At 43.0% G+C, this 27,232-nt stretch overlaps 1 protein-coding gene across 2 annotated transcripts in view; it reads right to left on the reverse strand.

Annotated features, from left to right (window-relative positions):
* Positions 1-969: 969 nt before the first annotated feature.
* LOC126557504 (growth hormone secretagogue receptor type 1-like) overlaps positions 970-27,232 on the reverse strand; it is a 37,942-nt gene continuing 11,679 nt past the window's right edge. Inside the window, exons 3-4 of one of the 2 annotated variants that reach the window (XM_050213299.1) lie at positions 19,834-20,014; positions 970-2,458 (exon numbers count right to left, since the gene is read on the reverse strand). In XM_050213299.1, coding sequence (XP_050069256.1) covers positions 1,015-2,458; positions 19,834-20,014 — 1,625 coding nt within the window. In that variant the 3' untranslated portion in view covers positions 970-1,014. Of the gene's footprint in view, positions 2,459-9,250; positions 10,390-19,833; positions 20,015-27,232 lie in introns of those variants that run through there. The other variant, XM_050213300.1, reaches the window with a different exon arrangement.

Consider the following 27,232-nt stretch of genomic DNA (forward strand, 5'->3'; position numbering starts at 1 on the left):
CGACGTGAAAAGAACCCATAAAAGTGACTTTGTGGAGTTACTTGCTTATTTTTCCACTGCGAAAGTGTGCGCAATCAGTGATAGTGATGGTAATGATCGCCCATGAAGGGACTTTAGTTGTTTGTGTTCACTCCGGCTTGAAGTTGGAAGTGTGTATCTTCATTGTGCACACATAGGACGAAACGCATAAATTAACTCATTAAGTTTAACTGGTATTTTAAGTAGTTGTAGCTAGCGACGGGCTCGAAGCTGTTTTGGTCCGAATCAATGCCGGAGCGCTCCAAAATGTTCGGAATCGTTTCCGGATAGTTGGTTCTGAATTCGATCCCGGAGTTGGTTCCGGAATCGGATTCGCTTTAAGTTTTAATGGCAATCTGTTCTTTGATTGCTTCCGAAGTCGATTTTAGAATTAATTTTAGAGTTGGTTCTAGAAATGGTTCTGGAATTGGTTCCGAAATCAGAAACGATTCCGTTAACTGAACACGGAATCGGAACCAGGTAGTTCCGACTCCGAGTACGCGTCATTAATTGGTACCATACATTATTCGTTTTTTTTTCTCAAGCATTTTGATCCCCTTCACGATTAATTCATCAATCTGGATCGTTTTTTTATGAACCCTTCACCTCATCATGGTATGGACTTTTATTTTGGATAAATGTTACACATAAAATCTTCGCCCACTTCCTACATCTATTGATCTTGTATGCTTGTTTGTGTATAAATAGTTTCGAATGTACAACGGTGGAATACTTGGTATCCGCCACTTTCACTTTCCTGCCCACTGTTCCGCATACAATCTCGATTCCCTAACAACAAGACAACACTGGCAGCAATTGCACACACAAAAGTAAAGCCATTCGACGTTCATAACGCCTTCTTATGCACCCACCCCACCCATTTTCCGTATATCCCTTCCCCAACAGTTTACAACTGTTTTGCCCCATTCTCCCGGTACGCTTTCGACCATATGTAATTCCAAACTGTTACGAACACAACATTCTTCGCTCCAGGAGCTAAATATCACATTCCATTGAACCAACGGCAAAAGACGATGCTATGCACGCCGTAGGTGATTCCTTTCCATTCGTTCCCTGCTGCTGGTCCGCTGTTGGCGAACGCTTTTCTGTCTCACTACTGTTGCCACCGGCGGGTTCCGTATGGTTGCCGTGATCGGTGTTGGGATCAAGATCAACTGAACCAGTGGCCACTATCACCACAACCGCCGTTGCCGTAGCTGCCGTTGTAGCTGTCGCAAGTGCCGCCGTAGCGTAGGATTTCAGCAGAGAGAATCGATTATTGTCATTGCTTCGGTGCTGCTGCTGTTCATCGTTCAACGGCGGTGTGGGACCATCGTTGGATTCCACCTCAGAGGTGTCACTGTTGCTAGTGATGTCAGTGAGTTGACCGTGACCTACATAACTACCACGGTAGTGGTGAAAATCTAACTTTGCTCGGTACGACTGTCGCGAACCGTTAAACTTAACTCTATCCTTAAACCTATGGAAACCGTTACTGTTTGGCAGTGGTTGTTGTTGTTGTGAAAGAGGAATGATGCCTCTTACATTGCTGACGACACTATCATCTGCTGCTTCCTCTTCCTCTACAATTTTGTTACCGTTTTCAAGCACCGGTCCAAAAAGTGTCCCTTCCAGTTGCTTTGACTCTGCGGCGTTCAACTTCCCCCCACTCGGAACGGCTCGAATCGATATGATACTGCTGTGACGTCTCAATGCACCCGAACCAGATGGATGCCACTCATCACTCACCGGTGGCTGCTGAAACTGTACCGTAGGCCGCCGGATGCTGTTGCCACCATTGCTACTGTCCTCGCGCTGGCTTTTCCGTTGACTCGAGCTGGTACCGTGCGAGCTGCTAAGATTCGTTGAACCAGTATGGAACGTACCACCGCCCTTGCGTGCCCCACTCGATATGCTGTCCGATCGTACAATCTTACCGCATCCGAGCAGCTGCAAAAATCCATTACGGAACTTCGACGACATCAGGTTGTACAGGATCGGATTGATGGCCGAGTTCATGTACAGCATGATGCGGCAGAAGTACAGCAAGATGTAAAACCGTTCGATACCGACCGAAACGATCGCCTCGCTCGGCACAATAATGATCCACAGTGTAAGCGCCCGGAACGGTAGCAGACAGACGAAGAAGCTAACCACCACGGCACCGAGCATGAAGATTACCTGCTTCCGGTACTTGTAAACGTTACCCCGATTGCCGCTGGACGCGCTGGACATTATAATGCTCGGGTTGTCCATCAGATTCTTCGCTATCACCGAGTACAGCACGACCAGTATGAAGAGCGGGATGATGAAGAACAGCACGATACTGCCGACGAAGAAGGACGCCGGCCAGAAGCTGTCCACGGGCGATAGGCAGGCCGCCACCATGTTGCCATCAATGTACTCCACGTACTCGTACGAAGAAATCATCAAGATTGGACTGCATAGGAAGGGTAATGTGTAGCAGACGGAGGATGGACATGAAGAGAAAAAAATGGCAGGAGAATTAATCAAAATTATGAAGTACCAAAAACGAAACAGTGGAAATTGATCTTGCGGAAGAAATTGTCTCTCCCTCCAAGCGTGCGTATTGTGGATGTGTTGAAAATGGTTTCTGATTTCTCTCTACTCACTTACCTTATATTTGTTTTAACCTGTCCTCATCTTACCTTAGGAAGCTGGTGAAAAACTGTAGACTAATACAAGTTGTGTGGTTTATAATGCATCATGCAATTTTTATACAAGAAACTTAGTGTGGTCTACGGTGAAAAATAATTTCCGGATATTATATCTACAATGCCGAAAGGTGTATAAACTACTAAGATTCTACAAGTCTTTTCTACAACTCTTGTGGAATGCTATACCGTAAGACCCGTTGCATCAAAATACTTGAAAGGATTAAACAAATTTAAAACTTACAATTTTTTTTAGACCACTTTTTCAACAACGACCAAGAAGTTTGAAGCCTCCAACTCAGACTGCATGAATTGTGCAGTTCAAATGGAACTTTTCCTCTGTTTCCCAAGTATTCATATCCTTTGAGTGGGGCATGACCAGTGTTTAAATCCCAGTCGAACCGTTCTCCCATAGACTGACTTGACTATCCAACTGCGTGGTTTGAAACCTTGTAGGTAATTGTGACCTTGTAGGTAATTAAACTAGTTAACAGTTCTTCCCACTTCGAATTTGTCACTTTTGCACTTCATCCGTAGACTTACCTCTGACATCCACGATCCATCATGCCTTTAATCGCTTTTTTGCTGTTTAGTCCGCACGCCTCTCGAATTTGCGTCTATAATTTGCAGTGAGCAGATGCAATAATGCTTCACGAGGATTATTTTCTGGCGTTCCTTAGTTTCCCATCGCGCTTTTCTGCCACCATCTTACCAGGTCCGATGCCATATGCTTAACCTAGATTCGTTGCAAGCGAGACATGATCGTGCGCAGGCGATTTTTATTGAAGGACTGCTTCTGGGTTTCTCTGACGTGCCTATGGCCATGGCCATGGCCTTTCTCCGTTCCCTCTAAAGGCCATTCAAAACTACTTCGTTTTTCTCATCTTAGGCATCTCAATCTAGTTAAATTGAGAAGGCTTTGTTATACCCTACGGGCGGACAATAAAAAACAAATAACAAACCATGAAGCAGAAATCGTATCCTTGATGATCTCTTCAAGGAAATGATCTTCTGATATTACTTGGTTTTGCAACAGATACTGCATACTATTAGGCGTAATATGTTCCAAAGATCTCAAGAGTAGAATTGCATCTTGAGAAGTATTTTGACTCCATACACATGGAGACTTCATGTAATCTTCTCCTCCTTCTTTTCATCAAGAAAGCTACTGTTTCCTCGCTAATGATAAAGTTTCTAATCTTATAATCCACAGCACAGAAACGAACAAGCCTACAGAGCAGACCTCTCCATAAGTAGACGAATATGTATTTATCTGCTATTAACCTTTGAACGAAACTTTCAACGGTAACGGGCATATCCGCCCAGAACCGGAACCAAGGTAACGTGACCAGGACCTCTAGTGACAGCAACCGTTAAATTAATTTCACACAAAAGGCTGCAGATTCAATTAATTCATCCAAAACGTCTGGCGTCGCTTCCACGAAGGTTCACGCTGGACGAGAACGAGAAGATAAAAAAAAGCCTTCCGTTGCGATCGTTTTTTGTCTCTACAATTATCCGTACAATGAGGGACGCGGGCCCGATTCAGGGTGTATTGGAAATTTCAACTAAAACGAACCCAACATGAACGTGATGGGAGTGTGCAAGTAGCACCGAAGGTACTTGCTAATTTTGGACGAGTCGTTTGACGAGTTGGCAAATTACTTATCAACGGGGTTGGCGGGTGTTGCTGTTTTACGTCGACAATTTGGCTTTGGCATGAAATATCCACTTGCTCGTGCTGGGTAGACAGAACACAAACAACACCGAAACCTTCCAAGAACTATAAATGTAATTGCTGGGAACGTTTTAGTTTGTTGTGCGAAATTTACGTTTAAAAGTGCTAACTATCATGGCGCTATAAAACTAAAAGGAAATTAACAATCGATTGTTGGTTTATCCATTGAAATCAGTAACAGATAATACCGGCAGTAAGCATATCGACTCTACCAGCTAAAACTAGCAACTAAATTGTTTGGCCATTTTGTTTGAGAGAATGTACGGTGCATTCACGACTGTCTTAACCTTCATCGCCACTAGACACGATAATGTATTCAGTGCCTTTCGTTTCGGTTTCTCCCGCAGACGACATCGACGCAATTGTACCGTCCGTGCATCCTAACCGGGACGTCCATGATCGCTACCGAAAAGTCAGCCTTTTCCTTTTGCGCGTCTTCATTGTAATGTACTATCTCATTAGACCCTTCCTTTCTTCGTATCCTTAATGTACGTTATATGTATGCTGCCAAGCACGATACGGTGCTTCCCAAAGACATGCTCACACGCACCGTCTCTCCCCTCCCCATCGTGCGTTAATTTCGTCCCAATGGGTGATGACGGGATTGATAAAAGTCAAGCATTGTTCCACACACACACACACACACAGTTCGTACCCGAAGCACCCAAAATCACTTCTTAATACTGGCGTTCTATTACCGTGGCGAGTCTGTAGTCGCGCAAAATTTCCCGATTTCTACTCTGGCATCGGTTTACAGTTTGCTTGCCAACCAACCAGGGACACAAGCAGACCTTTGCAGTAGAAACACAACAATTCAGGAGCAAAACTTTGTACATGGCGTATGAAGAAAAAAAAAAAGAAAAACTTTTCATCACACCCCGCCTAACTGAAGGAAGAAAGCGTTGATGGTTGGGAAAATAAACTTTCTAATCTCTACACCGGGAAAGTTTCTGACTAAATCGTGCTTTACAGCGAAGATGGCAGCGAATGTAAGAAGCTCGTTTTTCGGCGGGGTTAGTATAAACGGTAGAATAAAAGCGTACAGTTTTGAAAATGAATACCAGTCGGGAAGGCAGTTTTATCACGCCTCGAGCAGTGTGTATTATTGGGTGCGCATTGTTCGCATTGCTGGAGCTCGTGTACGTCTCATTTTACCAACGATGCTCGCTTACAGTTGAGCAAAGTTTTTGTTTGTGAATTGTTTTGCTCATACAGTCTCCAAAATGGGCTGCTAAATGCTGCCATATCGTAATTGTTGCTGAATAATTGAATTAATTTTATGATTGTGGTGTCGCTAGCCGAACTGCCGATGGATTGTTTGCGCGAGACCATTCCAAGACAAACAAAACACAAAAGGAACAATCGTCAGGCACAAACGAATGAACTTAACTTTGATTTAAAATAGTTTACAAAACACCCACATCGTGGGTGCTCATTTTCACACATGACTTAACTGTGCACCCGTTTAGTTCGTTTCGAATTGCTTTTTCCAGCCCACGAACAAACATCCCGCTTGACAAGCAGAAACTATACGCATGAGCTAGTTGTAGATTTAAATAACTGCCACTTTAGCAGGCTCGCACTCAAACTGCCTTCATTATTTACATGCCTTTTAGTGTAAAACTTGTCGCCAAAAATTCAACACCCTACACGGATACGGTTCTGCCTTCCACCATGGAGACGCATGGTGGTTTTCAGGGCCCCGTTCGGTTTCATTTCAATTTCAGATGCTGTCAAACGAGCAAAAGTATCCACAAAACTGTAATATTTCATTCTCAGACGTTACGCTCGATCCGCATTCCTGAACGGAGGCAAGTGGAAGTGTGAATGGCTCGTGCTACACGAAAATATTCTGCAGTTAATCGTTTGGTTCAGTGAGCATGTTGGGAGAAGTATGTGGCAAGAATGATTGTATTCCACCTCCAGCATTAGCATTGTCATGCTGACCACTACTTACCTTGCTGTACTGTGTGTGTGTGTGTGTGTGTGAAGGACATGGCCTATGTACAAAACAGAACGGTGCGGTGCTAGAAGAATATGAAAAAAATCTAAACGCAACATATCTTACCCTTCTATTTTTGTCTTTGCTGCCATAATTATCATCTAATTGCTCGTTGTAAAGTGTGACCAGATCAATTAGTACTAATGGTCCATCTACTACGACATGCGCTATCATGATTATTCCGTTTGCTACAACATTTACACACCAGGTGCCGGATGAGGTGACGAAGTAATTACAAGGTGTTACTACATAATCAACTATCATTACTTTACATCTTTCGACAGGATGACAGGTGTTTATTGTTATGAAGTGTGGAGAGGTGAGAGCTTTGCGTATGGACACTTAATCATTCAAATATTATTCTATTTAACCTCAAGTTTGCTACTATTTATGCTTCAATGATAAAATCAATGCGAGAATTAGGTGGAACTGATCCACCCCTTAAATGACTCGCTCCGCCTTAATACACCCTTTACTGAAAACCATTTACATTCGAAACCATGTTATTAAAATTAGCTGCCGAATTTAACAAAACAAACCGCTACAAAACCTCTCTCTTTCCTGCACTGCACCCAGCAGTAGAGAAATGTCAGTAGCAGAGATTGTTCCGTAATGGATGGAACCAGCCTCCTCCCAGCTGGTGGGAGATAACTTTTTCCGGCCCGTTTTTTTTTTTTTTGGGTCCGATGAAAGCCCGACTTTCTGAAGTTGAGAGACATTTTTTGTCCCCCTTTTTGGGTCGCATGAAAAAGCCCATTCTATCATTTTCATAACTTTCAGCATGGTCTCCGATATCAGAGCGGCAGCGGAAGGTGTTGAAATATTGTCATAAATGGCCTTCTGTAATGCGTGCGTACGACAAATCACACACTGTCCGATTGTGAAAGAACCGTTTGCACAACACGCCACGTATGCTCCATTGTATGTGTTATAATTCGGTTATTTGAAATGGCATTAAGCTTGTTCCAAAACGGTTAACAGCCCATCATGATGGATGAAGCATTAAAGCTTCCTAAGGCGCCCGCTAGAAGCGACTAATGTTTGTTTTTCTTCTAAGCGCTTCTTTTCACTTTCAGCGGCTGGCAACGAGTGCTGCTCACAGCGAGTATTTAAGCCAAGTCAAAACAATCCAACACTCCCGCTTCAGCTTATCTTGTGCGACGTCCCTCGACGGCGACGACGACGACGATGATGATGATGGCTATAAACAGATCAGCTCCATTTGCAAATGCGTGCGGTAAATTATAATCTGTTGCCCAGTGCCCGACTACTGTCGGCTAATGACGATATCATCACTGTTTTCGTCCGGGTCTGCCATCGGGTTGTGCAGAACAGATCAGTGGAGGTTTTGCGTGTAAAGCTTGCCCCATTGCCAAACCCAGCCGTAGGACAGGAAATAAATGGTGCTCGCGTAAAGTTTGTTAGCGCGGGTGAAGGATGCTAAATTCGCGGGCAAAGAATTCAACTACAGGAAAATGGGAAAATGTAAACAAGACGCCCATCGAACCCATCGTACTGAATTGAGCGTTTATTTCGTTGTGCGGTAATTTATTAGACGATCGATTGTGTTAAAACGATCGTTCAATGTCTGTTTTTACGAAGCTTGTAAAACCGACTATTGATTAGTCCTAACCCGCCCTGTACCAGACCTGCAATGAAGTGTTTTAAAACAAAATAAAAATCATTCAATTAAACTCATTGCTCTTATCGTGTCGTCGTGCGGCACATTCGTTAGGCTAGCTTTTATTTTGTGTATAAATAATCATCAATTTCATATCTATCATCCGGTCCTCTTCTGGATGCTGTATCGTACATCGATAATGGTTAAATTTAATAATTAAAACTACATCAAAGAAAAGAAAAACACAACAACATTAAATAAAACTTGCTACCGGTTGTGTCGCACACATTCATCAACAAGAATCGCGCAGTTGCTTCGGTACTTGGAAAATTCAATACTAACATATCAATACCAAACAAAAACAATAGAGGCCTCAACCAACGGAACGCTACGAAATCTCCCTGGGAAATACTCCTGTGCTGGAAATACTATAAAAAAAATACGCCACACATACGTGCGCATACGCCTCTTCTGTTACTTCCATCTCTCATCGGACTAGGACTTACGAATGGTTAAGTAAATGCGATCGACCATTTACGGATGGCCATTTTGGCGTGTAGGTTTAGTGTATCGATTCTGTGTCTTTTCTTCCTTTTTTTTTGGTTTAGGTTTTTGGAGAAAGGCAATCGGTTCCGGCCACCGCATAGCGAAAGCAGTGGTTCCGTGGTTCAGTTGACGGGGGATCGCTTCAAACATGGCATAACGATAACGTTGCAGCTTATTACCGGGTGACGATTATGTTTGGCCCCGACGGTTGCCAGTTTTCCCACCAGTGCGGCGAAACATAATTTTGATCCCTTCCGCCCTTTTGCTTTTTCGGTCCTTGCTTGAACCAAACTGCCACTTTTACGAGCGCTTGACTGGAAATCGGTGAACGGGCTTGCTTCGTTACCTCTAACCGGAAGGTCAGTGACCGTCGCGAAAGCGAAAACCATCCCATGTCCGGTACTCGACCTTCAAACTATTCTTCCTCCCGCCGGTCGAGACATCGATACGTGATTCCTGTTGGACCACCCGCCCGGATTTGGGAGGGAGTGGTTGTACCGTAGGTTCGAACAACGAAACTCAATTAGAAACGGCAACTATGACGATCACAGAAAGCGACAACACCGCGGGATGTCCATGCGCTTTCCTGCTTGCCTTCGTGTGTTGGGTGAGCCCAACACAAACCCCAGTTGGTCAGACACGGGATCGGTTGAATTGTCAAACTTTTCGCCCAGCAATGGCTGCCGTCAGTAAACTTTCGTCCAGCGACAGCTGCTTCAGCGTAGCCCGTCTACTGTCTGTACCGTTCGGAACGTTCGACCGACGTTGTCCATGAAAGCGTGGCAACTTGATCCGCAGTGGATTGCGCAATGCTTGCGGCCGGGGTAACAGTACCGGTTCGGGATCGGGATGTTCGATGCGTAGCAATAACTGTTCGGCTTCGGCCGACGCTAACAGTCCGGCTGGTTCGTCGAAGGTCACATTGAACTGACGCTTAAATGCACCACGATGGCACGGGCTGGGTCGTACCGGAGCGGGTGAAGAAAACACCAGCAGCGGACTCGAGTACTGACGGACGAGATTGATGCGGTAGAAGGAGGTCGGTGGGGAGGATCCGCCATCCGTCGGCAGCGGAAGGCGCAAATCGTCCAGCGATAATGTAAGCTTCTTGGACCCATTCTTCCGGTCCATTGGATGGCCGTCTGTGGTTGATTCGAGCCCGCAACCAAGCGAAGGATGTCCACCAAAGGTGGAGCTCGTTGTGGTGGTAGTGGTGGTTGTTGTGGTGGTGAAGGTGGCAGACCGATTGCGACCCTTTCGCCCACCACGCCGCCCACTCGCCCAACCCGAACAGCTGCACAGCCGCAGAAATCCTTTGCGGAACTTGGACGACATCAGATTGTACAGGATCGGGTTGACGGCCGAGTTGAGGTAGAGCATGATGCGGCTAAAGTACAGCAAGTTGTAGTAACGTTCCGGTGCTAGCTGCTGAAACGTTTCCTCCGGCACGAGAATGATCCACAGCGTCAGTACGCGAAACGGAAGGAGACAGGTGAAGAAGGCAAGTACGACGGCGCCCAGCATCAATACCACCTGTTTGCGCGCTTTGTGGCTGAGCTCCGGTTTGCTTAGCCGTATCTTGAGCCGGGAACGATCGCTTGCGATCAGATTGCGCGCGATGATTGCGTACAGCACGATCAGGATGGCGAGCGGGAGCACGAAGAACAGCGAGATCGTCATGAGGAAGAAGGTGAACGTCCAGCCGTTGGAAGCTTTCGTTAGGCACATGGCGGCCCGGCTGCCGTCCAGGTACGGTTGCACGCTGTACTCGGCGAAGAAAAGGATCGGACTGGGCCCGACGAACGCGGCGATTAACACGGTTGGCGGACCGTAGTAGATATGGGGAGGAAAGAAAAGGAGTAGGAACACACACATACACACACGCACACACAACACGCATTTAGACAAAACCATACACCAGAGAATGATAGTTGTAGAAGCGGAACGATGGTGGACGTGCATGTGAGCGACTGCAGGAGAAACGCTTTTTTCGATTGATATAAAGAACAAAATTCATAATTAAGACAGAAAATTCGTCATTTGTGTACCTTTTGCGTCAAAAATCACTCACACAAAGCAGTGAATCATCTTAAAAAATGCCTCGCGAATGAATGATCATCTTTCGACAAATTTCTGACACATTCTGCCCATTTGTAACAGGAATGTAATTACCCACAACAACCATTTTAAGAATCTTGTTGAAGTTTTTATCTTCTTCTGGGGGTTGTCGTTGTATTGAAGTATTTTAATTTTGCGTTCGCTTTTTTGTTCTGCTTGTTTGCTTAAATTCCTCATTACTCTTGCAACAATGCACAAAAAAAAATGGACACAAACACCGATACTAGAACACTTGTAAATTGCTTCATCATTCGTCACGTCACCACAAATGGTAGTTCCGGTCCGGTACCGGTTAGGCCGCAGACAGCACCGATGTCGCGTTCATTTCTTTACCCTCGCCAAATTATGACAAGATTCGTCATACCGTTCTTTGTTGTTCGGTTGTCACCGTCAATCGGTTTGCAGATGAGTCCGAGCGACAAAAACCATCGACGAATTTTTAATGACCGACATTCCTTCTACGGCGCAAGCATTCCTGTGGCGGTGATGCGATTATCTGCAAATAAAATCCTCCAAAGCCTAGCAATAAAACCATTTTGCTTATGGATCGCGATACTGCGCCTACAGTCTCACACTTGGCCGTGATCATAAAAATACCTTCGGATGAATTGCATTGCAGAATATTTGGAAGCAATTTTGTAACAGCAGCAGTAGCACAACATTATTCACTGGTCAGCAGTTTGGTTGTGTCATGCTTTCAGCCAGCTCCATCTCCTATGCACGTCCACCATTATGGTTTAAAGCTCGCCGATAATTTACCGTCGTAAATAATGAGAGTAAGATAGCCTGTGAGGGTAAATGGTTTTATGTTCTGCCCAGTTGTTATGGTTTTGTGTCGTCCACACAGCCTCGGTTTAGTGTTTTATAACCCACGCGACCAGTTAACGTTTTGTTTGGTGGTAAATTTTATACGAAAATATCGATACGTTGGATTAGAACGTAGCAATTAATAGTATCATTTATGTGGATTAAAGATGCGAATATGGCTTGACTTATATTTATACACACATCACAATACGTTTTACGAATCATTATGATAGCCCATATTCATTATGGTGTTGAAATGAAGCATGTTTAGTAGTATAAAACTGAAAATATTAAGCTAGGACAGGAGTTTTAGTTTACCCAATTATTCTTCAAGCTGAAAGTTTTGATGGAGGCGCATGGTAGTTGACAGTACATAAAGCCTTTTTTCCATTTCTTCTGCCTCGACAAAAGAATGCTGATTTTGACTTCATTATAATATTAACAGCTTTGCTTTTGATCGATATTTTTGCATAAAATTTCTCAAGACATGCACGATATCTTTAGCTTATGGTAATGAGCAACAACCAATGGGTCGGCGTTCTCTGATCTCAGCGGAAAATCTTGCTACTCGCACTGCTCTAACCGGCACATTTGTTGGACTGTTGTTTATTTTCCCTCAATATCGATCACAGCATCGCTATCAATTTCCCACTCAACAACAATGAATCGAAGCGAAATCGAAATTCCATTCTCACTTTTAAGTGTGCTGGCCTTTCTTACCCGTAACGAATTCGATCAAAACCCACGGCATTACATTTCGCTGTGCATCGCTGCTTTTTTGTGTCTTTGCTTGAATACTGGCCGCCGTTTTTTGTTCACACCCATTCCTTATATTCTTGGTTTTTTGTAAGTTTGCTATGAGATTTTTTTTTTTGGTTGGTGTTATTTGCCTAACGTAATCCAGTATCCCCTTTCGCTGCTTCGCTTAAATCCCTCGGAATCAGCTGTTGTGGTGATGTTGGGTCGGTTTTGCCCTTCTGGGGTGTCGGGTGAACGAACCTCTTGAGCAAATCTATGCAGTCCATGACATACCGAAGCGGCGCGACAACCACTTGAGCAAATGCTCGTGTCGTAAGCGATTGCCGAAATAAAATACCGTAACAGTACTAGACAACGAAAATGGCAAAAGACCAACACACACAAAACCCCCCCCCCCCCCCCCCTTCGCACCACCGAACCCCATCGACCCATCGGGTTCGGGATCTACCTTAGTAGAAAAAGGGCGTCCAGAAAATAAAACCACTTTTGAAGGAGAAACCCATGAATTCAATCAACAAACGCCAAACAACGGCATCTTTGGCCCGCAAGCCGTAAATTTTCCGTCCGTACGCGTACGCCTAACAGCATTACACACCAAGGCACATACATAGACTACAAACACACACTAAACTGAAACGTTTGCACGCGTCTGCTGACACATAAGAGCAACAAAGCATGGAGCCGGCCTCCTTTCGCGGGTTCCACTTGTTCCGGACTTTCCAGCCGATCAAGTTCGTTTCCAGTGAAATCCTGTAAATGATGGGCCTTATGGAGTGAGATTGTGTACAGATTTGGTTCGTACGGGCACTTGGATACAGACGCCGGCGTTCGCCAGTCGCTCCAAGCACGAGAGGAAGTAAAAATAGGCCCTTCTTGAAGGGATCAGCATCATCATCTACTGCTAGCAACGTTTCCGGGTCGGGTACGGTGAATAGATAACAGGAATCGGGTATCGCCTTCAGTTTTTCATCTCGCACATACATTGGATGGAAATGTACGATCGGTATGGTCAAAATAAAAGCACAATCTTTAGACAGTTTACTTCGGAAACGATTAGAAACTTCACTAACGAACAAGACTTCATGAGTTAGAAAATATGTGTTATATCTTGATGAAGCAACCATACACTTCTTGCCACAGCGTTTGTGCAAAAAGTTAGCAGGCGATTATCTTTAGACACTGCTATTAACCAATTACAGGCGAATAACACTCGCAAATAAAGCCGTCCCAGAAGCGCTAATTCTAATTTACCATCTACGGCTGTAGCCTGTTGGGCAGAACCGTAGGACCCTTAGGACACGAAAGGGCAGATAATGTGGATGTTTTCTTAATCGAAATCTATTCCACCGACGGAACCTCCCCTTAAACCCATACCCGATGGTGCGGAAACAACCTTCTCTGTGGGTGGAATAAAGCTGAGGCAAAAAATGCAACGACATCCTTCAATCTTTTGCCAACGTCTACAAAAACCCGAAATTCGAGCCTACTATCCTCGCTATCCACCAACGGGGAAGGTGGGGTTGGAGTTAACTAGGAAAAAGTGGAGAGTGAAATTGCAAGCACACAATCACGACGATTTGGTGCGTAAAGGCATACGATCGAAAAAGCGCCGCCTCAGTCACAGGACAACGTCAATCAACGCCTCTTGAAATTTGATGCCCAAAACCAAATTATGTTCCGGCTGGCCTATCTTCAAGCGTTCCATCCCCGGGCGCTTTCAATCCCTCTCCCACACACACACGCACACAGAGAGACCGATTTGGGGCCGTTTGTTCAGCTCAATTTTCCAATCCATTTGTACATCCATCTGTGAGATGTCAATACACACACACACACAGCACAGACGGCGAGAAAGACATACGTTTACGCTGGCACACGCTTACATATTTACTGATAGTGACCCAGTGGACATTATAGTACGACGGGGAAAAAGGCAGAGAACGGGCCCCAGAGCGATGGTAATATCGGTTCAGTTTTTATTTCCTTTTAATGTTGATTTTCTAGCCATTGTTTACTGCCGGCCGCTCGTTTTCGGGTGGCAACACAGACGGCTGTAACCAAATAAGCAAAAGCACAGGCGTTGGAAAATATAAATGGCATGAGCGAGAGAGAGAGAGAGGGAAAACATAGAGAGAGCTGTAACGAGCCTTTAACCGAACATCGTCCCATTGATTGTCCTTCCCGCCATTGTGAAAAAAAGGCCGAAAGCAGATACAAAAAACCGTACCCAATCAAAAAAGCAACCAAAAAGCGACATATTCAACGCGATCGAAGCGAACGCAACGCGGGTTATCTAAATTTAGGCGAATATTTTTTTATACAAACGAAAAAAAAAGAAAAAAAAACGGTGCGAATTGTAACGTACGCAGGACAGTGAATCATCGGATGATTGTTTAACCTCAATTCGGTTGGCGTTCCGGCATAGAAGACGGAGCGAAAACGCGTTCGGATGACGCGAAACAAATTGCCTAAAAAGGACACACCATACGCATGTTGGGGAGATCCCGGCGCTTCCGCGTAGTAACGCCACGAACAACCGGATCATCCGAGTTTGGCGAGCGTCATCTACAGCACCACTTCATGGGCCACCGTTTGCAGTGTAATAAAAAGCCCAGGTTGCCAGGAGCAAACGTGCAGTGGCAGGGTGTGTACGTTTTGTTAGCTGACAAGCGTTCTAATTAGTACGGTCTGTCTCGGTTTGGTCGTGAGCTTTGTGTTTTCTAAACCAACCACGAGACGTGTGTCATCGGTTTTTCGTGGATGATCGGGTTGAAATGGGTGTTCCGTTCGCAGCCGTCAAAACGAGAGCAAAGTGAAACCAAACCATCATCCATCAAATCAATCCTTTGCAAAGGACGTGGTAAATGAGCTTCCCTACCAATCTAAATTGATCTTCGCGACGATCGGGGTCACACATACACACAAAAAAAATCGGAAAGGCTTATTTATGCTCTTGGGCTGATTGTTCTTGCTTGGCATAGATACACACGAGAAGCATCCAACTAAAACCAAGATGTCAGATGAATTATGGTTGTCAGCGCTGTCAGTACATTCAATGCTTGGTGCGGAGTGCGAACTCCATCGTATGTATCCGACAACGAGCCTCGAGTGTGGTTAGCAAAACTCCAGATCGACAATCGTTTCCCAAAACACAGCTTCATCGAGCATAAAATGTGTCCATCGTTACAATTTATGCTCTCCCAGCCACTCTTTCAGGCTTCAACCACCGCTCCATCCAACCGGCTTGATGTGTATCAAGCTCGTCGTCCACCGCTAAGCGAACCTATAAATTTCGTTCACTTTCGCTACGCCGATTGAATTGATCGTTTTGGTGAGGTTTCTATTGGCATTGGATTTATTCTCTTTAGTCGGTCTAGTCGCTGCCCGCCCAGGGTGCTGCTGCCGGTGGATCTAGATTTATTTCGATACCGTTCGATGCCGGTTCCCGTACGATGCGGACAACAGCATGCACCATCAACCAACCATCATTCGTCCGATTAACGATTCCACTTGCTTTCGCCTCATCATTTCACTTTAATTGCATCCCAACGCCACGCGTTTGCTTTGACCCTGCCATCTTTGGGCGATTGTTTCGTTTTGGGCACGATTCACTCTCCTTCGCACGCCTCCCGGGTGGGTAATAATCCGTGATAACCGTGGTATTAATCCCGTCATCGAATTCAGCGAATCGACGTTCTTCGCGTTTCGGATCATCTTTTATGCATCAAACATCATCTTCGCTGTCTTTCTTACGCTTAGAATTAGTCATTTTTCAGCCACACGAGCGTGCGCGATAAGCGCCGGCGGTGCGTTGGTTGCCTTGAGAACCGTTGACCGTGGTTATGCTAACACTGAACGCCGTCCAAAAAACGTTGTGCCATTTCTGTTCGGAGCCATTGAGTGAATACGTTGACTCACGAAACGTTAAGAAAAAATTGTACCAAAAAAAAACACTCTTTCTTCGCGTTGAAACAGAAGGCGTTTAATGAATAAAATGAGCATTTCTTCATTTGGCAAGCCACTTCACCGAAACGATAAATCACAATTCTACCACGCACAGCGCACTGCAAGTAATGGCAGAGAGGAAGGCACTAGCATAAAAGTAAAAAGGGCACGCTTAATGTCACAAAGGGCATTTCGAGCAACTCGGTGCATAAAGCAAGTTCTGTCCGATCGTACTTTACCAGGATGGATGGATGGATGGATGAGTGGTTGGTATTAAAAATGAAAATACTTTCAAAATAAAATTTCTTCCTTTTGCTCTAGCTCTAGTCCAGCAAGACGAACCTTTTTTTTTCTTCTGTTGCTTCACTTGTAAGTGCAATACGCTTATTTTCGCAAGCGTTTATTTAATGAAAAATAAAAACTTTCCTCCACCCTTATCCGCTTCGGCTGCTGGTGCAAAACTTCTATGAAATTGATCAATTAAAGCACACCAATAAACAAGTTTGGTCCGCCGCTCTGTCATAATTACATCCGAATGGTAGATTCACCGACCCTTGTGAGCGTGCCAGCCTTGAGACGGGTGAGTTTGGATGTGTGCCAGCCGAAGCACCGCAACTTTATCAAAGTAATTGAAGAAAATGTTACAGAAAAGCGTAAAAAAATCCATGCAAGTGAGAGAATTCCGAAACCTGCTATGAAGTAATGTAATTACTTTACACACGGAACAAGAAATATTGCCTGGCAGTAGATCGGGTTTTTGAAGCTTTTGGGTACAAATCGATGCACGGTGACCAATTACTGTCATCGTAATGAAATAAGGACACACTAATTAAGTGTCCACCAAATTGTTTTTTGTTTTTTTTGGTACGAGAAGCAGTTTGTACGCTTCACCTTTAATTATCTTGTTTTTTGGTTGTTTATCTTTCTTTATTCCTTTTCGTAAATCTTTTATGCGTTTTGTGTATCCATTTAAAGTTCTTCGAAGTTTAAATTTCAATTGCATTCACACGTTCACAAGTTTCTTTTCCTATCAGTCCTCCTTTTTTTTCCAATCCACGATCACAAAGTCACAACCCCTTGGCTACAACAGTTGGTTTAGTTTTTGTAGTCATTAGTTTAGCAAAGAAACAAGCACACAAAACAACGGGAGAAAAGATTAAAGTAACGTTGCATGAATGCCAAAAAGGTTAAGTATTGCACTCTACACTTCCGAGAACCGTTTCATGTCACTCGCAACCTCCTGAAGAGCTTTCATTGTTGACACTTTTGTTTTCTTGCTATTGCGGAAATTTCACACGCCACGCCATCATGCATTTCGTTTTATGTTACACTCCACAGCACTCGCCTTTAAACGACGTGATCAGCGTAAACTAGCTCTATTTACTTAAGTCGCGAAGGAATAGTTCCACACACACACACACACACTTACGGGTACTGTGACGGCACGCGTACACAGGGACGTGGCAAGCCTGAAATGTCATCTTTTCAAAAGCGGTAACTGACGCGGAAACACACAGCAGTGAAAAGTTATGGAAAATAAAGACACGTGAGGGATAGCTTTTAATCCGGCTCCGGTTTGTTTGGTACCGAGCGTTGGAACTTCTCGTAGGAGTAAACCGTTTGTTGTTTTGCAAAGAAAGGTTAGATTTATTTTCCAGCGCTCATCGTCTTTACTTCAAAGCTGTCATAGCTAAAGTTTCTTTGCTTCGTACACCACAAACCACCTAAAGGTGGTGCTTTCTTCCCCCGGTACAATGAACACGTGCCCGCGTGAGTGGTGAAAAATCGACCCATCAAACGGAACGGCGCTTCGTTTAAGAGAAGCAAGAAAAATAATGCCACCACAAGGCACCACCATCAAAACCCGGCAAAGCTGTCTACACTGGCCACACTTGTTAGCAACGATGGACGTGCCCGGACGGTTTCCCTTCATGGTACATTGAATGGCTAAAGAAATGCAAGCGATTGCATTAATATTCGTCGCGTCGGCACAAATGGACGCTAGCATTCGTTTCTCCTCTTCGCCCGTTTCGCTGCCGCCGCACAGCAATAAATACTTCACGGCAGTAATGAACACGAGAAACTTTCCCCATTTTCCTTGCGTTCACCCGAAACACCACCGAAAATAATATGATTCGAGCACCAGAAATCGTTCAATAGTTGCGCCACAAAACTGATTCCTTCTATGAAATGGCCGTTACGTTCGCTTCCCCGGCGAGGTGGGTGTATCGAACATCGACAAAGCATTTTTTTATCGCTTCAATTTGTGATGCACTGCTGATGCGTCGCTGGTAGTATGGTGTATTCAATGATACATGCTTAAATGTTTATTGTCTACAGCATAAAGGATCCATAATACATCTATAAAACTGGAAATTACAGTCATGAAAGTGGCACAGGTACCTCCTCAGCATACCCTTGTTTAAATAAAATAAGCATTGGACTATGTAATTGTCTACATGTATAGTTTCAAATTTCATTTTCTCAACGTCGTAAAGAGGCAACAAATACTTTAGAAAATGGAGAGCCGTTTCCATGCAAATAAAATCGCATTATCAAGAATAGAGCTTCCCATAACCAAATAAAATATATGGTGGAACTTAAATAAGTCATTTTCTTCGAATGAGGGGACTCGTCGAGAACGAACCTTCACAATTCCCATTCAATTCCCCAATCAATGAAAAATCTTAACCTCCTTACCTTACTTTCAACAAAACCTCCCCGTGAACGCTTTTGAAACACATTTTACGATCCTTGCCAATATTACTCCACATCTCTCGATTCCATTTCCCCCATCCGACCTAACGATCTTTGTGCACCGTGCAGTTCTAGTCGCAAAGCCGTATCGAATATCGCGAGCCCATTACGAGAAGCAGCATCATCCACGAAGCAATTACTCTTGCGCCAGGACCTGTCACAAACGACAGCTAGCGATAGATGTCCAGCGCGTCCGGCCGCGGTGGATCAGTTTCCCACGAAGCAGGGAAAGAATGGTAGGGAAAAAGTTTGAACCAGTTGCCAACACAATACGGGGAGCAGTACCCTGTTACAATCAATCAATCGATGCGCGTAACAAAATGAAGATACCGACGACGATTGCAAGAGGTTAACTCGTTTGCTCGATTAAGTGGCCTCTGTCTTTGGATCGAGTGAAGAGAAAGAAACACTGCACACACTCACACATGATCGATCGGATCGAACGTGCTCAAGGCAAGGCATCGATGTACCGCGAGAAGGTGCATCCAAGATGATAAAGCTACAGAAGAACGTATAAATAAACATAAGCACTACACTACAGAACCCAAAGCACACACACAGACAAACAGACACGCATGACACGCTTGATTACAGGGTGGGAAAAGCTCGTGTAACGCTTGTTAGATTGCAGCGCATGCAGCAGCAGGCAGGTCGGGGGTTAGACATACAAGCAAACATCGAAACCACTTGCGGTGATGGATGGGATGATTGTTAGTTTGCTGAAAGGATCTCCTACCCCAGTGTCCCAGCCAGTGATCGTGTGGCCGGTCGGAATGCCGGTAACACTAAGCAGCCTGTTAAGCCAGTTAGTGGGGCGTGTGTGTGTGTGTTAGTGGTTAGGTCTTACCTCGTCAGGATGGCAGCGACGGTCCACGCCGCAAGGCAGATTAGTAGGGCGCGCGTCTTTGTGCAAACATAGCCTGCCTTCAGGGGTTCGCAGATGGCGTAGTACCGCTCGAACGAAATTGCCAGAATCGTCAGAACGCTCGCGTGAGCCACCGTTAGTTCCACGAACGGTACCGCTTTGCCTGCAGAATGGAATGGAATGAAGTGATTAGAAAAAAACGATTAGAAGAAAAATCTGATTTCATCAAAACCTTTGGAATATCACAACCAAATGCAAACAGGCGCTGATTTCGAGAATTATGCTTGATTAACGTTGCCTTTTTGCGGCACGGAAGCTGGTAAGTGTACAAAATGTGCGGAAAAAACACAAATATTTGTACCCAATATTGGAAAGCAATACCCTTTGCGGGCAATTAGCAAACCAGCGAAGTAATGCTGGAAACAGGCAAACAAGCCTAACGGCGGGGTTTACGTCAGGAGAACGATAGTTAAACAGTTGTGGTTGTTTGATCGGAGAAACAATACATAATTATCGTTTGTATGTTTTCCGCCACAAGCCAATCTTCTGTAGCGAATTTTAATCGGCTTTGCCTGAAGAAATTTGTTTAACGTCTACGCCTTTTCCGACATGCCTACATTTGTTTTAATGGTTTCGCCTAAAGAATAATTAAAATTCAGATCCTATGTTTACTGGTTATGACATGTTTGGTTGTAAAATATATGAAACAAACAGTCTGATTATCAAAGTTTGTTTGAAAAGGAACCACAAAATAAACAAACTCGAAAATATTGTGGAAATTTCCCATCGCTTTCTGCTTTAATTTGCGATCTGTTTTGATTCAAGACTGATTTACGAATTAAACAATGTTATTCAAAAATCAGTATCAAGTGAAAGATTTATACTTCTTAAAAAAAAATTCATAACTTTATACCAGAGTGTAGGCTTTTTCGGGATACATAAAAACATATTAAAATTTGGCCGGCTAATAATTTAAGAGTTGAGACATTTTGAGGAAAGTGTTTTTGTTGGAGTCTTTCCGCGAAGATACTGATCGGTGGTACGAAAAGATCTGATATGCTCAACATTGCACCAACAGTTGATTCTGATCTAAATCCTCTGTAGAGTATCGATCTCGATGGTTCCGATGAAAATCTTTGCAAAGATCGTCCACGTACGCGTCCTAAACGTGGTGAGGATTCTGAGGCATTCCTTCAAAAAGAATGAGAGCGAATAAGTGTTGATGCAGCTGAGAGACGATGTGCACGATCCCACTCGACATTGTCTTGCAAAAATCTGGCTGCAGTAACTGCCTGTGGAAAGAAATTACAAATGGTACCCTCTACTGTCTGTAGATTCATAAATGACGTTGGACCCTTTCGATAGTACATTAACCGAAGGCAGTACCGTTCCATCAGCGACATTGGACGGTAATCCACGATATCGGTGAGATGAACGCGGGGAATCCACTGTTTCCCAGGACCTTTGTACCGTAGCAGTCGGGCCGAAATTTCGTAATACGTCAATCTGCATGCGGCTACATCGTTGGCCATCAACTCAAAAAATTAGTTAGTGCATTAGCATTGTGTTATGCAGTGACGGATTAACCTATGGGTGGAGGCCGCAAGGGGCCTCACTGAGCAGGGTGGCCTCGCCAACCAACGATGGCTCCGACCAAGGATGCCTCCTGGCCTGGGGGGCCTCGGTGATCAGGGGAAGAGAGATTCTCCGGTCAAGAGGGATAGAGGAGCTTCACCGATCAGCGAGCCTCACGGGCTAGGGAACCTCCTATGACAATTATACCCCGTAGGATGTGTGATTTCGGAGAAACATTGTAAATATCATGAATACGGAGCAACTACACATCCAAGTATGGGTAAATTTTACTCTTGTCTACGGTGTCATTCTTTTTTCATACAACTTGTATGGAGAAAAAACATCCAAGTAGTCTGCTCTTGTCTACGGCGTCGTGCTGGAAACCTATTTTTCTTACTCAGATACACATACTACATAAAAATTCGTCGCGATTCAGTAACAAGTACCAAGTAATATAAATTTTACCACACAATTTCTGTATTTTTAATTTTGTAATGCCTATAGTTTCAGCTTATTATAGTTTATCTGTTTTATTATTGTTACATTAATCAGGACACTATGTTTAACGAGCCAAAAAAAAGCCCGATTCATACTGTGTGTTCACTACAATCTTATCTACCGGTCGGCATCAGCATAAGAAAACGACTCGAACCGTTCATGCACGGCAACCTTCAACAGAAGTGAACTTTTACCGCACCTTTCCGTTTCAGTTTTTGTTCAAATTCATTCATAAACTTACACCATTACACCATCCGATTTCATTGGGTACGTTCACGAAAATAATCACGAATAAAGCGCACATGAAGTAAATTAGAATCAGCTGCGCTCCTGTTACCCTTCATCGATACCGTTCATTTACATCGCCGGCCGCGTGTTTACGAACGCAGTGAATGCAGTGAAGCAACAACATCCACATCAAACGGTTGCGTTGCGTTTGTCGCTATAGCTTTAAGAAATATTCACTCTGGTCTGACGTTGGGCGATGTCATTCATTTGGAGATGGTGAATTCCGCATTAAAGAATGTGAACTCAAATCACACATTTAGCAACACGACCAGGCCGTCCTACACGAATGACAAAAAAAAGCATACATTCGGGTGCACTTGTTGCACATGAAATATTCGTACGGGAAATGGAACAGTGAGACCGTTTCGAACGCTTAAAGGTAAATTTGCATTCCTGGAGACATACATTTTATTATTAATTAATTGTAAAACAAAATATATGGAGCAGATTTGATACAGGCAACATTTAAGGAACAAGAATTTTCTCAAGAGCTTCACAACATCCACCATTTTAGAGAACACGTACATATGTATATCATTATGTTCTTCTTGGCTTAACGACCTCCGAGGTCATGCCGGCGGTTCAAATGGGATGTGAACCACGGTTCTATCGTGTGAAACCCGGCACCGCTTTCGCCTCCAGCGCCGGACCACCCCAAGCTTCATTTATTTAACCTTCAAGTAGGCGACCGGATTTCCGCGAACTTTTTTCAACTTTTAACTGAAATAACGTTTGATTCATTGTTGGTTTTTTTTTATTCTTGAAGGACGGCCAGGCCGTATTGCTAGATTCATTGCTTGTATTGGTCTGAAATTTTTCAGTATTAGTTTTGAAATTTTCAGTAGCCTCACAACTTTTTATTTCCAATTTTTTTAGTGGATACATTGTAATTTTCCACAAGCAGTAAGTAGTTTATTTTGATTTTTTCAAACTTTACCTTTTTATAATTGGTACTTATTTTCGAGTCGAATTCAATCGATTCAAATTAATTAAAATTTCAAATTCAAATTTCAAATGGATCGTTAGTTTTATCGTAACATTAAAAAAACCGAATGAATGAATGAAATAAATTTTAGGTACACAAAATGCAGCGAAAAGTTTAGAATATATAAAAAAAATATATTTAAATATATCACATTAAATTACCTCTGCGCAAGGATAAAATAAATTACAAATATAAAGACAATGGTTAAACTGAATGTAGCGAAAATATAGACAAAAGATTGCTTTTTTATATTTTAATTATGACGGCTTGCGCCGTATAGTCAACAACGCATGTGATGACTGCTTTTATAAACTAGATTATTAGGGAATTTCCTCCCTGTGTTTTTTGCCGGGCATGCATCCCGGGCATACTCGGCAGGTCAAAAGATTGAAAAAAGATGTATTTTTTATTATTTTTATTTTTTTTATACTATAATATATGTGATATTTTGTACATAATTTTGCATTACAGTTCTACATTCATTTAACATTCCAATTTACAAATATTAGCAAGAACATAAATAGATAGAAACCATCGATTAGTTACGAAAACCGTTAACTGTATGCATCAAAACGTATGGAATACCCGGGAATGCCGGGGTTCCAATGTACGTGTGTAAATTTGGTTGCCAACTCGACGGTTAATAAATCTTCATTTGATGTGATTCAAGAAAAGGTAACTGCATACGACGGAAAACTTTTTCCGTAACAAAGCTTACATCCCCTTTCATCGCAAAAAAAGCTTCTTCTTTTATTTTATCTTAAGCTCGTTCTTTAAACTTTCTTTTTATATGCTCTCTTTGAAGGAGAAACCCCTACGAAACACAAGATTCAAGGCAAGGAAAAACGTTTGCCCGTACCAGTTACATCATGTAAGTGTGGACGACGTTCGAATTGCTTTCGACCGGCTTTCCTAGAAGAAGCTCATCGGTTCAGTTTTGGTTCACTGGTTTTTAATTAGATTCGTCTGTAATTATCATCAACCGACTGTCGTCAACAACCAACGCGGTACACACACACACACTGTTGCTTAATATCTTTCGACTGGAAGCAAAATGACGGCTGGGAAACTGGTTGACCGTAAACAGTAGCAACCAATATGTTTCACCTGAATTAAAATGATGATTGCAACACAACACAATCTTAACAGTTGTTTTTCATTATTGATTTAGTTCGGCTTATCATTGCTCCCCCATTCTCGCTATTTTAATGCATTGTTTTAAACCTGTTTTCTTGCATGTGATTAGAACAATATTTTCAAACAGAGCATACGCGACACATAGATAACTATTGCCGTCTGGGGGACACTTCTGGCAATCGTTTCCGACACCGTATTGAAAAACAATAAATTGCTCCCCATACTTAATACCCCTTTTCCTTTCCTCCCATTTCTCACTGTACGGTCGCCACACACGCCACATTATAATTTTGACCCCTTCTCAACCGCAGCAGGCTAAGAAGGGTGTGCATGATGATAAAATTTTATCAATTTACACGCCCCAATGACACCGTTTTGTTCGTTCCTGGTTTTTTGTTTCAGCTCGCTGCCAGACAAGCGCGACACCCGTGCAAACAGGTTTCGGTGAACAGAGGAAACCGCTCCACGCGGTACTTATTGCTTGCTTATTGTTGTGGTTCGGAAAACGATAAAAATAATAGAGTCACCTGTGATGCGGAAAAACTCCCTGCCTACTATGGTTTCAGAAGGTATAAAGGTAGAGGACTCAGGTGTTGTTAAAAATGTGTCTTTTTTTGTTGTTGAATAAATGGCAGCAAGCATGGCATTGTTGTTTTGATGTTTATCCTTTGAGATTTATGAAACGTTCATCAAACGCAACGTTCACAGTTCTATTTCATTGAGCAGACTGCATTGATTAGTAAAATTTGATATTTATGTGATGGAAAGGAAGCTGAACAAAACTTCAAACCCATCCGACCGCTGGTATGTACACAAACCAGTTTGCATGTCTTTCGTTGGCACACCACCAACACAAATCGAACAAACGAAATGAACGACACCTAAAGACACAATTTTGCGGTCGACCTCCACCTGACGCATCAAACATCGGCAGCGACTCGGCACAAGTCTCGGGCTGTAAGTCATCTTCGCCGATTGAAGTTTTGCAGCATTTGACAACCAGCTTCAAACGATCCGGATTACGGAGGCGAAACTTGATCCACCGACAAATCGCTCTGCTCTGCCTCTGCCGTACTAACAAACCGTTTGCCATGTGCCGTTTTGCCTTGATGCAAGGCAGTAACACCGAAACAGAAACATACACGCGACCGAGCAGTATCGACATTGGTTTTCTTTCTCATGTTGGCACCAAGGCCAACGCGTCCAATATGAAGATCAAAATATTTATGCAAAAGCGGTCGCATCACAGCACCACACTGCATCTTCAGCTCAGTGTGAGAGATGGAAAAATGATACACAAAAAAAACCCCCCCACGAACGCCACCCCTTCGTGGTGGAGAAGATTAAAGTGTATGGAGAAGGCTGCTTCTTCTGCCAACCATTTTCCGATTGGATTGAGCCGTGCCGGTGTGTTTCTCGGGGTTATTTACTTAATTGCTTAATTAACATTGCATGGTTTGCCGCTGAAGTGGCTGCTGGTACTGGCAACTGCATTACGCTTGTTTCTTGTGTGATGCATCATACGTTAAAAGACATACAAGGAATATTTGAAATATTTCTCAAAGGTAATAAGTAGCGTTTAAAATGGTACATCCTTTTACCTTGGTTAATAAAAAAAATATTGAAATTTGAAGCATTTTTTATCATAAAAAGTAAAAAAAATATTTTTCTTAAATTATGTTGATAACACAACCGAACAATGCCCGGGATAGGGCAAAGAATATGGAAGAAATACCTTATAATTATTTAAAAAAAATTTAGTCATCAAAAGTGTTGTTGACAATACGACATTGTACCGTCATAATTAACTATAAATATTTTTTTTTTTGAAAGCACACACATAACATTATTGTAAAACATAAGAAAAACATATTTTTATCATATGCATTGAATGTTGAAAATTGTATAAATTGGTGTTATCCCAAAACATTAAAATCCCAAAAGAAATCCTTAATGTCGTTTGTATATCGTCATTTAACTAAGTTTGATTCCATTTAACATATTTGCTTTGTCAAATAATTTCTATTATTTCAAACATCAAAATGTCAAATATTTTTATTTGCAAAGCAAAAAATTCTATTTTTTTTATTCATTCGCTTCTTGATTTTAACAAATATTCCATTACAAGTTCCATAAATTCAACGTTTTCTTATTTTTTAATTTGTTTGTTTGTACATATTTATAGTTTTTAAGAATTATAAAACAATTCTAATAAACTCACCGTATTATTAAACGTTTGATAAAAATATAAAAAAATTATATGAACCTCATAAATCATGTAAAATATATAAAACATTGATCATAGATGAGACTTATTTTTTGGAAAAGAATTAATTTTCCAAAAACAATGATTGCAAATAAAATCACAACACTGACCTAGATACTGAGTACAAGCGATCTTCAAATAATTCGTTTTGTATATTGTTTATCACTTCATACTAATGAAATGTAAGGGAAAAAACGATAAGCCCAGCATTCATCTGATAAAAATCGTCTGTACCATTCTTCAAATAGCTCCCATCTTATCTCTCTACGGTGAAACATTCTTACATTCACTGTAACCAAGATATGATGCCTCCCGTATTGTCACCCCGCATTGAGGCGCAAACCAATTCATCCACGAATGACCACCAATCCGCGCCGAAATGATTCCACCGCTCGATTCATGGCCGCACCAAAGCGCCCAAGTCCCCTTGGGCGGTGTGTCTGTTTTTGGCGAGATGCTGAGCGCAAATTCATCCTGGCTTACTCGGCAAGCGCATGGTTACGGCCATGGTGAACTTTGGTTTATTTTACCTTCGGCAGGAATGTTCACCAGTTCACGTTGCCGCCTGGTGAAAACCGATCGGAAATACGGATGATGATGATGATGATGATACCGGTGCATCTGCGCTCCTG

The sequence above is a fragment of the Anopheles maculipalpis genome, chromosome 2RL (genome assembly GCF_943734695.1).
Source record: "Anopheles maculipalpis chromosome 2RL, idAnoMacuDA_375_x, whole genome shotgun sequence".
NCBI lineage: Eukaryota > Metazoa > Arthropoda > Insecta > Diptera > Culicidae > Anopheles > Anopheles maculipalpis.